At 51.2% G+C, this 14,112-nt stretch overlaps 1 protein-coding gene across 4 annotated transcripts in view; it reads right to left on the minus strand.

The window, feature by feature from the left end:
- Window positions 1–11,624: 11,624 nt before the first annotated feature.
- The window catches only part of LOC140385864 (natural resistance-associated macrophage protein 2-like), a 285,160-nt gene continuing 282,672 nt past the window's right edge, over window positions 11,625–14,112 (minus strand). For all 4 annotated transcript variants that reach the window (XM_072468468.1, XM_072468492.1, XM_072468477.1 and 1 more), the window contains one exon: window positions 11,625–12,097. In XM_072468468.1, coding sequence (XP_072324569.1) covers window positions 12,011–12,097 — 87 coding nt within the window. In that variant the 3' untranslated portion in view covers window positions 11,625–12,010. The remainder of the gene's footprint in view (window positions 12,098–14,112) is intronic.

The following is a 14,112-nucleotide window of genomic DNA, read 5'->3' on the forward strand; positions in this document are numbered from 1 at the left end:
GACCCGCTGTGTTCAGCAACTTCTCCCTGTCTGCTCTGCCTCAGAGCCACACTGTCCCGATTCCCTAGTTCTCCCTCAATGCTCTCACCTTCTGACCTATTGCTCCCGTGCCCACCCCCCTGCCATACTAGTTTAAACCCTCCCGTGTGACACTAGCAAACCTCGCGGCCAGGATATTTACGCCTCTCCAGTTTAGATGCAACCCGTCCTTCGTATATAGGTCACACCTGCCCCGGAAGAGCTCACACTTGAAAGCCTCCCACATGTCAGATGTTGATTTGCCCTCAAACATCCGCCCCCAATCTATGTTCTTCAGTTCCCGCCTAATATTGTTATAATTAGCCTTCCCCCAATTTAGCACATTCACCCTAGGACCACTCTTATCCTTGTCCACCAGTACTTTAAAACTTACTGAATTGTGGTCACTGTTACCGAAATGCTCCCCTACTGAAACATCTACCACCTGGCCGGGCTCATTCCCCAATACCAGGTCCAGTACCACCCCTTCCCTAGTTGGACTGTCTACATATTGTTTTAAGAAGCCCTCCTGGATGCTCCTTACGAGCTGAGTCCACAAAAGATCAGCCAAGATCTTATTGAATGGTGGAGCACGCTCGAGCGGCAAGATGGCCTACTCCTGCTCCTAGTTCTTATGTTCTTATCTTCTTATGAGGCACGACCTCCCCTTGACAAAACCATGCTGCCTAATGCTTATGAGGTCTTTTGTTTCCAAATGGGTATAAATCCTGAGAATTCTCGCCAATAATTTACCTTTTACCGACGTGAGACTCACTGGCCTATAGTTTCCAGGATTATGCCTGCTACCTTTCTTAAACAGCGTTACCACATTAGCTGTTCTCTAATCCTCTTGGATCTCACCTGCAGCCAATGAGGATACAAAGATGTCAGTCTGACCCCCAGCAATTTCCTCCCTTGCTTCCCTCAGTATCCTGGGATTAATCCCATCCGGCCCAGGAGACTTATCGACCTTAATGTCTTTTAAAACACCCAATACCTCCTCCTTTTCGATGTCAACGTGACCCAGACTGTCCACACAACCTACCCAATAATCGTCTTCCACAAAGTCCTTTTTTTTAGTGAACACTGATGCAAAGTACTCATTTAGTACCCTTCCCATTTCCTCTGGCTCAACACATAGATTGCCCCCACTGTCCATAAGTGGTCCAATCCTTTCCCTGGCCACCTTCTTGCTTTATACATATACCTAGATACATAGAAGATAGGAGCAGGAGGAGGCTTTTTGGCCCTTCGAGCCTGCTCCGCCATTCATCACCATCATGGCTGATCATCCAGCTCAATAGCCTAATCCTGCTTTCTCCCCATAGCCTTTGATCCCATTCTCCCCAAGTGCTATATCCAGCCGCCTCTTGAATATATTCAAAGTTTCAGCATCAACTACTTCCTGTGGTAATGAATTCCACAGGCTCACCACTCTCTGTGTGAAGAAATGTCTCCTTATCTCTGTCCGAAATGTTTACCCTGAATCCTCAGACTGTGACCCCTGGTTCTGGACACACCCGTCATTGGTAACATCTTCCCTGCATCTACCCTGTCCAGTCCTGTTAGAATTTTATAAGTCTCTATGAGATCCCCCCTCATTCTTCTGAACTCCAGCGAGAACAATCCCAACCGAGTCAATCTCTCCTCATATGACAGGCCCGCCATCCCTGGAATCAGTCTGGTAAACCTTCACTGCACTCCCTCGAGAGCAAGAACATCCTTCCTCAGAGAAGGAGACCAAAACTGCTCACAATACTCAAGGTGTGGCCTCACCAAGGCCCTGTACAATTGCAGCAACAATCCCTGCTTCTGTCCATGAAACCTCTCGCAATGAAGGCCAACATACCATTAGCCTTCTTTACCGCCTGCTGCACCTGCATGCTTACCTTCAGCGACTGGGGCACAAGGACACCCAGGTCCCGCTGCACACTCCCCTCTCCCAATTTACAACCATTCAGGTAGTAATCTGCCTTCCTGTTTTTGCTTCCAAAGTGAACAACCTCACGCTTATCCAAATTATACTGCATCTGCCATTGGTTTTCCCACTCGCCCAACCTGTCCAGATCTTGCTGTAGGATCCCTGCATCCTCGTCACAATTCACCCTCCCACCTAACTTGGGAGGGTGAATTGCAGACTTCATCTGCAAACTTTGAGATGTTACATTTTGTTCCCTCATCCAAATCATTAATATATATTGTGAATAGCTGGGGTCCCAGCACCGATCCCTGTGGTACCCCACTGGTTACTGCCTGCCAATTTGAAAAGGACCCATTAATCCCGACTCTTTGTTTACTCTCTGCCAACCAGTTTTCTATCCACCTCAATACATTTCCCCCAATCCCATGCGCTTTAATTTTGCACAATCTGTTATGCACATGATCATATCATCTATATGAATAACAAGCTTTGGGGTTCACCTTAATCCTACTTGCCAAGGACTTTTCATGACCCCTCCTGATGTCCTGTTTAAGTATCTTCCTACTTTCTTTTCCCTCCTCAAGGGTTTTGACTGTCCCTCCCCTTCTAGACCGTACAAAAGCCTTGTTTTCCTTTTCGATGAGGTCCACGATATCCCTCGTTATCTAAGGCTCCCTAAACTTCCCATACTTATCCTTCGTTCTCTCAGGAACGTGACTTCCCTGAATCCTAATCAACTGTCGCTTGAAAGATTGAGGCAGCACGGTAGCCTTGTGGATAGCACAATTGCTTCACAGCTCCAGGGTCCCAGGTTCGATTCCCGGCTTGGGTCACTGTCTGTGCGGAGTCTGCACATCCTCCCCGTGTGTGCGTTGGTTTCCTCCGGGTGCTCCGGTTTCCTCCCACAGTCCAAAGATGTGCAGGTTAGGTGGATTGGCCATGATAAATTGCCCTTAGTGTCCAAAATTGCCCTTAATGTTGGGTGGGGTTACTGGGCTATGGGGATAGGGTGGAGGTGTTGACCTTGGGTAGGGTGCTCTTTCCAAGAGCCGGTGCAGACTCGATGGGCCGAATGGCCTCCTTCTGCACTGTAAATTCTATGATGATTCCCACATGTCCGATGTTGATCCAACAGCCCCACCCAATCCAAATTCTTCAATTCCTGTCTAATTTTATCATAATTTGCCTTTCTGTAGTTTAGCTCCTTAACGCGAGGGTTACCCTCATCCCTGTCCAAAAGTACCCCAAAACCTCCGGAATTGTGGTCACTGCTCCCAAAATGTTCCCCGACTGAAACCTCAACCACCTGTCCAGGCTCATTCCCCATTGCCAGGTCCAGTACGGCCCCTTCCCGAGTTGGACTATCTACATATTGCATCAAGAAGGCTTCCTGGATACACCTTACAAACTCTGCCCCATTCACACCCCGAGCACTCAGTGAGTCCCAGTCAATATTGGGGAAATTAAAATCCCCGACCACAACAACCCTGTTACATTTGGCTGGTTTAGCTCACTGGGCTAAATCGCTGGCTTTGAAAGCAGACCAAGGCAGGCCAGCAGCACGGTTCAATTCCCGTACCAGCCTCCCCGAACAGGCGCCGGAATGTGGCGACTAGGGGCTTATCATAGTAACTTCATTTGAAGCCTACTTGTGACAATAAGCGTACTTTACTTTTTACTTTACTTTGCACCTTTCCAAAATCTCTCTATCACTCGCTGGCAGTTGGGGGGCCTGTAATAAACCCCCAACATTGTGATAAACTAGGATTGCTTTTCCTGGAAAGACGGAGGCTGAGGGGAGAACAAAGAACAAAGAAACGTACAGCACAAGAACAGGCCCTTCGGCCCTCCAAGCCTGTGCCGACCATGCTGCCCGTCTAAACTAAAATCTTCTACACTTCCGGGGTCCGTATCCCTCTATTCCCATCCTATTCATGTATTTATCAAGATGCCCCTTAAACGTCACTATCGTCCCTGCTTCCACCACCTCCTCCGGCAGCGAGTTCCTGGCACCCACTACCCTCTGATTAAAAAACGTGCCTCACATCTCCTCTAAACCTTGCCCCTCGCACCTTAAACCTATGCCCCCTATTAATTGGCCCCTCTACCCTGGCGAAAAGCCTCTGACAATCCACTCTGTTGCCCCTTTCATTGACCTGTGGACCTGTACACCTAGATGAAATGAAATGAAATGAAAATCGCTTATTGTCACAAGTAGGCTTCAATGAAGTTACTGTGAAAAGCCCCTAGTCGCCACATTCCGGTGCCTGTTCGGGGAGGCTGGTACGGGAATTGAACCGTGTTGCTGGCCTGCCTTGGTCTGCTTTCAAAGCCAGTGATTTAGCCCTGTGCTAAACAGCCCCTAAACAGTTAAACAGATCTCTCTGACTGTCAATACTCTTGAGGGTTCTACCATTCACTGTATATTCCCCACCTGCATTAGACCTTCCAAAATGCATTACCTCACATTTGTCCGGATTAAACTCCATCTACCATCTCTCAGGGGCTGGTTTAGCACAGGGCTAAATCGCTGGCTTTGAAAGCAGGCCAGCAGTACGGTTCAATTCCCGTACCAACCTCCCCGAACAGGCGCCGGAATGTGGCGACTAGGGGCTTTTCACAGTGACTTCATTTGAAGCCTACTTGTGACAATAAGCGATTTTCATTTCATTTCATTTCATCCCAAATCTCCAAATCCTGCTGTATCCGCTGACAGTAATAATAATAATCACTTATTGTCACAAGTCGGCTTCAATGAAGTTACTGTGAAAAGCCCCTAGTCGCCACATTCCGGCGCCTGTTCGGGGAGGCTGGTACGGGAATTGAACCGTGCTGCTGACCTTGTTCTGCATTACAAGCCAGTTGTTTAGCCCACTGTGCTAAACCAGCCCCAGTCCTCATCACTATCCGCAATTCCACCAGCCTTTGTGTCGTCCGCAAACTTACTAATCAGACCAGTTACATTTTCCTCCAAATCATTTATATATACGACAAACAGCAAAGGTCCCAGCACTGATCCCTGCGGAACTCCACTAGTCACAGCCCTCCAATTAGAAAAGCACCCTTCCATTGCTATTGTCTGACTTCTATGGCCTAGCCAGTTCTGTATCCATCTTGCCAGCTCACCTCTGATCCTGTGTGACTTCACCTTTTGTACCAGTCTGCCATGAGGGACCTTGTCAAAGGCCTTACTGAAGTCCATATAGACAACATCCATTGCCCTACCTGCATCAATTATCTTTGTGACCTCCTCAAAAAACTCTATCAAGTTAGTGAGACACGACCTCCCCTTCACAAAACCCTGCTGCCTCTCGCTAATACGTCCACTTGCTTCCAAATGGGAGTAGATCCTGTCTCGAAGAATTCTCTCCAGTAATTTCCCTACCACTGACGTAAGCCTCACTGGCCTGTAGTTCCCTGATAGAGGTCCACAAAATTATGAGAGGCACAGACAGGATGGATCGTCAGAGGCTTTTTCCAAGGGTGGAAGTGTCAATTGCACAGGGGCACAGGTTCAAGGTGAGAGGGGGAAAGTTTAAGGGAGATGTGTGTGGTAAGTTTTTCACACAGAGAGTGGTGGGTGCCTGGAACGCGCTGCCAGAGGATGTGGTGGAAGCAGCACATTAGCAACATTTAAGAGGCATCTGGATGGGTCCATGGATAGGGAGGAAATAGAGGGACACGGACCGAGTCAGGGCAGAAGGTTTTGTTTTTAGTTTGGGCATCATGATTGGCACAGGCTTCGAGGGACGAAGGGCCTGTTCCTGTGCTGTACTTTTCTTTGTTCTAAAACCTAAAAATGTTTTACCAATATATTAATGGTAAAAAGTTAGTTAAGGAAAAATTGGGACCTATCAGAGAACTTATGTGTCGATGCAGAGACTGTGGGAAGGGTTTTAAATGAATATTTTGTCTCCGTGTTTACAAAGGAAATGGATGATGCAGATATAGTCGTCCAGGAGGAATACTGTGAGATATCCTTGAAAGCTGATAAGTCGCCAGGGCCAGATGGATTGTTTCTGAGGCTACATAGCAGGTCAGGGAGGAGATAGCAGATCCTCTGAGGATGATTTTCCAATCTCCGCCAGACACAGGTGAGGTACCAGAAGAGTGGAGAAATGCAAACATGGTACCATTGTTTAAAAAGGGATCGAAGGAAATGCTGAACAATTATAGGACAGTTAGTCATACGTCAGTAGTGGTCAAATTAGTAGAATCACTCATGAGAGATAGGATTAACTGTCACAGAGAAAGGCATGGACTAGTCAGGGATAGTCAGCATGGATTTGGTAAAGGAAGGTCTTGCCTCACAAATTTGACCAAATTCTTTGAGGAAGTGACAAGAAGGGTTGATGAAGGTAGTGCAGTGGATGTGGTGTACATGGATTTTAGCAAGGCGTTTGACAAAGGCCACATCGCAGATTGATCAAGAAAGTGAAAGCCCATGGGATACAGGGCAATGTGGCAAACTGACCAACAAGCTACAAGGAGAGATTGGATAAGTTGGGTTATTTTCCTTGGAACAGAGAAGGCTGAGGGGTGACTTAATTGCGGTGGACAAAATTCTGAGGGAAGAGCTAGAATGGACAGGGTAAAATTGTTTCCCTTGGCAGAGAATTCTAGAACCAGGGGACATAGATTCAAGATAAGTGGCAGAAGGTGTCGAGGGGACATGAGGAAGAATGTTTTTACGCAGAGGGCAATGGGAGTCTGGAATTCGCTGCCCGAGGCGGTGGAGGCAGAGACCCTAAACTCTTCTAAAACGTACCTGGGTCGCCACCTTCAGTGCTGTAAGCTACAGGGCTATGGCCGGGTGCAGGAAGGAGGGATTAGAAAAGGGAACCTGGGTGTCCTTGGGCTGGCATGGACAAGGTGGGCCAAATGTCCTTCTGTGCTGTAACCGCTCCATGATTCTCTGAGTGAGAGGTGACATCTTTGGCCATTCTACTGCATCCTGAATTGTCAACTCAGACATTATTCTAAGCTTCACTCCAAAGCCGGGGACTTGTCAATATCCACTTCAGCACAGAGCCAAGGATTAGGAGCACTGTCCTTGGGCAGTGTGCCATGGCCATCTTTCGAAGGATATGTAGTTGCTTGTCTAGTTGGGCAATGGCACAGCCATAACGTGGCAGTCATTTGGAAGTCTGTGTGCCAAGATTTAAATGTTGAGCAGCAATCAGTGGCACTCTCACTCAGAACTGCTGCTTGAGTCAGCACAATGTGTGAGTAGCCTGACTCGAACTGCATCAATTGAGCTCAAGCTAAACGGCCTCCACTGCAACGGACTCCTGACTAATAACATATTCCTTGCCCTAGGGCAGCACGGTGGTGCAGTGGTTAGCACTGCTGCCTCACGGCGCCGAGGTCCCAGGTTCGATCCCGGCTCTGGGTCACTGTCCGCGTGGTGTTTGCACATTCTCCCCGTGTCTGCGTGGGTTTCACCCCCACAACTCAAAGGTGTGCAGGCTAGGTGGATTGGCCACGCTAAATTGCCCCTTAATTGGAAAAAAAAATGAATTGGGTACTTTAAATTATATGTATAAAAAAGAAACCTTGCCCTTGTGTTTGTATAGCATCTTCAGTCCACGCTAACTCTCCTACCCCCCCCCCCCCCCACCCCCACCCCCCCACCGCCCCCCCACCCCTGTCCTTTCCTCCAGCCGCACTGAAGACCGAGCCCCAGGCTCCCTCCTCTCTCTCCAGCCCTTGAAAGAGGCACGTGCCCCGTTACCAAAACGCAGCCTGGAAGAAGCTGCTCGGCCGACTTGTCTGCGAACCCTCCCCACTCATTCCTCCACCCCCTCACCCCCCCCCCCCCCCCCGAAGATATGGAGCTGCTCTGCACCAGCTTAAATATACTCACCTTTCAGCTCCGCCCGGTTTCTGCTCACCTGCCGCATCGCGCGTCATACATTGTGCAGCTCTGACATCACACCGCTGTGGAAGTTTTATTTGATGTGGGGATTTGCTTCTGACGTCGGAGCCCGATAATGATACGCTAATACATGATAATGATATGCTAATACATGATAATAGTATGCTGATGCATTGATGCAGGGGCTGTTTATCACTGGGCTAAATCGCTGGCTTTGAAAGCAGACCAAGGCAGGCCAGTAGCACGGTTCAATTCCCGTACCAGCCTCCCTGAACAGGCGCCGGAATGCGGTGACTAGGGGCTTTTCACAGTAACTTCATTTGACGCCTACTTGTGACACTAAGCGATTTTCATTTCATTTCATTTTTATAATGATATGCTAATGCATAATTATGACATTTACGATTTTGAACGGTGGGAGATGCGGCCCACCGCTGACAGCGGGAGCAGATGATCGCGTCCTGCGTTACACTGCCAGGAAACGTGTCTACGGCCTTCTTGTGATATTTTCCACTCGGACCACCAAACCCGCTCATTGCGAGCGGAAGCAAAGTTCTGGCCTTCGACTCACAGGTCGGTTGCTATCCCAGTCCTGGTGTTCCAGCAGTTAAAGAGTTGTCGGACAATCGGATTGAACAATAGCTCTGTGAGGCGGGACTTCCTCCGGTCTGAGGGACAGTCCTACCTCCTGTTAATTAACACTCGTTGCCTTCAGGGAGGAGATGTGTTTGCCGTCCACCCTCGGATGGTGGGAAGGAAATCGCTGAAATATCCTGGTCCTGATCTCCATGTACATTCACTCGATCAGACCCGGGGCACTGTGCACTGTTCTGGTCTCCGAATGTGGCCAATGATATATGTGAACAGACTTACTCAATCTCTTAAAAAAGGATGTGGAGGAGGCAGCACGGTGGGTTAGCACTGCTGCCTCACGGGGCAGCACGGTGGCACAGTGGAGTAGCACTGCTGCCTCACGGCGCCGAGGTCCCAGGTTCGATCCCGGCTCTGGGTCACTGTCCGTGTGGAGTTTGCACATTCTCCCCGTGTCTGCGTGGGTTTCACCCCCACAACCCAAAGATGTGCAGGGTAGGTGGGTTGAACACGCTAAATTGCCCCTTAATTGGAAAAAATGAATTGGGTGCTCTAAATTTATAAAAAAGAGGATGTTGAGGGGTGACCTGAGAGGTCTTTGGATTCGAGGTGATATTTTCACTTGTGGAGGATCCAAAACTAGGATCTATAAATATAACAAAAGAGAAAATGCTGGAAAATCTCAGCAAGTCTGTCAGCATCAGTACGGAGAGAAAAGAGCTAATCGGACTCGAAACCTTCGCTCTTTTCTCTCCCTACAGAAGCTGCCAGACTTGCTGAGATTTTCCAGCATTTTCTCTTTCGTTTCAGATTCCAGCGTCCGCAGTAATTTGCTTTTATTGGGAATAAATCTCATGGTAAATTCAGGGGGAAGCTCTTTACCCAGAGACTGGGAAGAATGTGGAACTCGCTCCCACAAGGAGTGGTTGTTGTGAATATTATCGAGACATTTAAGGGAAACTGGATAAAGAGGCAGAGGGGAAAAGAATCGGAGAATGTGATGGGTTTAGATGAGGAAAGGTGAGCAGAGGCTCAGATGGAGTTTCAAGGCCAGACAGAGTTGGACGAGGAGGTCTGTGTCTCTCCTGTACAGTGTCATTGTGCCACAGAGAAATGGTGTGATTTCTGACACTAATGATGGGAGCGATTGGGAGTGTAATGGTTAAACTGCTTTACACAAACATCATTTTCAAATAGACTAAAGATTGCTCAAGCTCTGATACATTTTATTGCTTTAAAAGTGATATTGCAAATAGTGACAATTTGTAATCAAGTGAGATTTGTTGAACACGGTTCATCCGTTTAATTTGCCCAACCTCGCCTCACCGACCCTCACCCACCCTCGCCTCTGCCACCCTCGCCTCTGCCACCCTCGCCTCACCCACCCTCGCCTCACCTACCCTCGCCTCACCCACCCTCGCCTCCCCCTCCCTCCGCCACCCTCGCCTCACCGACCCTCACCCACCCTCGCCTCACCTACCCTCGCCTCACCCACCCTCGCCTCACCGACCCTCACCCACCCTCGCCTCTGCCACCCTCGCCTCCCCTCCATCCCCCACCTCCCCTCACCGACCCTCGCCTCACCGACCCTCACCCACCCTCGCCTCACCTACCCTCGCCGCACCCACCCTCGCCTCCCCCTCCCTCCGCCACCCTCGCCTCACCCTCCCTCCGCCACCCTCGCCTCCCCCAACATCCCCCACCCTCGCCTCCCCCTCCATCCCCCACCCTCACCTCACCCACCCTCCCCAACCTCAGCCACCCTCACCTCACTCTCCCTCCGCCATTCTCGCCTCACTCACCCTCGCCTCACCCTCCCTCCGCCACCCTCGCCTCACCCACCCTCGCCTCACCCTCCCTCCGCCACCCTCGCCTCACCCACCCTCGCCTCACCCACCCTCACCTCACACTCCCCCCGCCACCCTCGCCTCACTCTCCCTCCGCCACCCTCGCCTCACCCACCCTCGCCTCACCCACCCTCCCCCACCTCAGCCACCCTCACCTCACTCTCCCTCCGCCACCCTCGCCTCACTCTCCCTCCGCCACCCTCGCCTCACCCACCCTCGCCTCACCCTCCCTCCGCCACCCTCACCTCCCCCACCCTCACCTCACCCACCCTCGCCTCACCCTCCCTCCGCCACCCTCACCTCCCCCACCCTCGCCTCACCCACCCTCACCTCATACTCCCTCCGCCATCCTCGCCTCACTCTCCCTCCGCCACCCTCGCCTCACCCACCCTCACCTCACTCTCCCTCCGCCACCCTCGCCTCACCCTCCCTCTCCCACCCTCGCCTCCCCCTCCCTCCCCCACCCTCGCCTCACTCTCTCTCCGCCACCCTCACCTCACCCACCCTCCCCCACCCTCCCTCCGCCACCCTCGCCTCCCCCTCCCTCCCCACCCTCCCTCCGCCACCCTCGCCTCACCCACCCTCGCCTCACCCACCCTCGCCTCCCCCTCCCTCCCCCACCCTCGCCTCACTCTCTCTCCGCCACCCTCACCTCACCCACCCTCCCCCACCCTCCCTCCGCCACCCTTGCCTCACCCACCCTCGCCTCCCCCTCCCTCCCCCACCCTCGCCTCCCCCTCCCTCGCCTCACTCTCTCTCCGCCACCCTCACCTCACCCTCCCTCCCCCACCCTCGCTTCACCCTCCCTCCCCCACTCTTGCCTCACCCTCACTCCCCCACCGTGTCCCACCCTCCCTCCTCCACCCTCGCCTCCCCCTCCCTCCCCCACCGCCGTCTCCCCCACCCTCGCCTCACCCTCCCTCACTCACCTCATCTCACCCTCCCTCCTCCATCCTCGCCTCCCCCTCCCTCCCCCACACTCGCCTCCCCCTCCCTCCCCCACCTCCGTCTCCCCCTCCCTCCCCCACCCTCGCCTCCCCCTCCCTCCCCCACCCTCCCTCAGGTATAAAAACTGACAAGTCATGCTACAGTTGTTGAATGGAACCTTGGTAAGGCCACACTTGGAATATTGTGCACAATTCTGGTCGCCACACTACCAGAAGGATGTGGAGGCTTTGGAGAGGGTGCAGAGGAGGTTTACCAGGATGTTGCCTAGTAAGGGTGTTAGCTATGAGGAGAGGCTGAATAGACTCGGACTGTTTTCATTAGAAGGACGGAGGTTGAGGGGTGACCTGATAGAGGTCAGCAAGATTATGAGGGGCATGGATAGAGTGGATGGGCAGGCACTCTTTCCCAGGGTGGAGGGGGTCAGTCACCAGGGGGCATAGGTTTAAGGTCTGTGGGGCGACGTTTAGAGGAGATGTGCGAGGCAGGTTTTTACACAGAGGGTGGCGAGTGCCTGGAACGCGTTGCCAGGGGAGGCTGTGGAAGCAGATACATTAACGGTGTTAGTGAGGTTGCTCGGGCCCATGGCTGAGGTTGGGATGCTCCTTTCTTTCAGATGTAACTGGTGAGTGAGGACCCGGAGCATTGGGAATGTGTGGGCTTCCTGACATGAGCCGAATTGCCGGAAAGGTTGGGGGTAGGGTGCACTGCAGCAGGAACAAGGCGGGCTCTTATTGAAGCTTTGCTGGTTACATTTGCATTGCACCATTTAGGCCAACTCCAGCACCAGTCAGTAAACGATTGTGAGGATTATTCACGAAGTATTTGATGGGTGAACCGTCTGTCTCGCTTGATGCCCGGGCAGCTGAGGCCAGCTACTGCACAGCTCAACCAGAACTGGAATAGAGAAATGAAATCATCTGTTAGTGCCCAAAGTGTTCCTGCTCCCAGTTGCAGATTGTTTCTCAGATCCGTGTGTTGAGTATAAATGAAAAGTACTTTCTATAAGACCATAAGACATAGGAGCAGAATTAGGCCACTCGGCCCATCGAGTCTGCTCCGCCATTCAATCATGGCTGATATTTTCTCATCCCCATTCTCCTGCCTTCTCCCCATAACCCCTGATCCCCTTATTAATCAGGATCTATCTATCTCTGTCTTAAAGACACTCAGTGATTTGGCCTCCACAGCCTTCGGCGGCAAAGAGTTCCACAGATTCACCCCCCTCTGGCTGAAGAAATTCCTCCTCATCTCTGTTTTAAAGGATCGTCCCTTTAGTCTGAGATGGTGTCCTCTGCTTCTAGTTTTTCCTACAAGTGGAAACATCCTCTCCACGTCCACTCTATCCAGGCCTCGCAGTATCCTGTAAGTTTCAATAAGATCCCCCCTCGTCCTTCTAAACTCTAAAGAGTACAGACCCAGAGTCCTCAACCGTTCCTCATACGACAAGCTCTTCATTCCAGGGATCATTCTTGTGAACCTCCTCTGAACCCTTTCCAAGGCCTGCACGTCCTTCCTTAGATACGGGGCCCAAAACAGCTCACAATACTCCAAATGGGGTGTGACCAGAGCCTTATACAGCCTCCTGGTCTTGTATTCTAGCCCTCTCGACATGAATGCTAGCATTGCATTTGCCTTCCTAACTGCCGACTGAACCTGCACGTTAACCTTAAGAGAATCGTGAACAAGGACTCCCAAGTCCCTTTGTGCTTCTGCTTTCCGAAGCATTTCCCCATTTAGAAATTAGTCTATGCCTAAATTCCTCCTTCCGAAGTGCAGAACCTCACACTTTTCCACATTGTATTCCATCTGCCACTTCATTGCCCGCTCTCCTGGCCTGTCCAAATCCTTCTGCAGCCCCCTTGCTTCCTCAATACTACCTGCCCCTCTACAGATCTTTGTATCATCTGCAAACTTAGCAACAGTGCCTTCAGTGCCTTCTTCCAGATCATTAATGTATATTATGAAAAGTTGTGGTCCCAGCACAGACCCCTGAGGCACACCACTAGTCTCCGGCTGCCATCCTGAAAAAGACCCCTTTACCCCCACTCTTTGCCTTCTGCCAGTCAGCCAATCCTCTATCCATGCCAGAATCTTACCCTGAACACCATGGGCTCTTAACTTATTTCACAGTCTCCTATGTGGCACCTTGTCAAAGGCCTTCTGGAAATCTAAATAAATCACCTCCACAGGTTCTCCTTTGTTTAACTTCCTTGTTACCTCCTCAAAGAACTCTAACAGATTTGTCAGACATGACCTCCCCTTGACGAAGCCGTGCTGACTCAGTCCTATTTTACCATGCACTTCCAAGTACTCCGCGATCTCATCTTTAATAACAGACTCTAAAATCTCACCAATAACCGAAGTCAGGCTAACCGGCCTATAATTTCCCGTCTTCTGTCTCCCTCCCTTCTTAAACAGCGGTGTTACATTAGCCACTTTCCAGTCCTCTGGGACCCTTCCTGCCTCCAGTGATTCCTGAAAGATCTAGTAGCTGAGTTCACATTCAGTGCCATCTGCCTTGTCCAACTCCTTCGTCTCATTTCAGTTGAAGTTACTGAGAAGATTCCAGAGGAATTGGGGGAAAGAGCAGATGGGAGTGGAGTGGGACTCATTGGAAAAATCTTTCAAGGAGCCAAAGAATCATAGAGAATTTACAGTGCAAAAGGAGGCCATTCGGCCCATTGAATCGGCACCGGCCCTCGGAAAGAGCATCCCACTTAAGCCCACGCATCCGCCCTATCCCCGTAACCCAGTAACCCCACCTAACTTTTTTGGACACTTAGGGGCAATTTATCATGGCCAACCCGCCTAACCTGCACATCTTTGGACTGTGGGAGGAAACCGGAGCACCCGGAGGAAACCCACGCACACACGGGGAGGACGTGCAGACTCTGCACAGACAGTGACCC

This window comes from Scyliorhinus torazame, chromosome 2 (assembly GCF_047496885.1).
Source record: "Scyliorhinus torazame isolate Kashiwa2021f chromosome 2, sScyTor2.1, whole genome shotgun sequence".
NCBI lineage: Eukaryota > Metazoa > Chordata > Chondrichthyes > Carcharhiniformes > Scyliorhinidae > Scyliorhinus > Scyliorhinus torazame.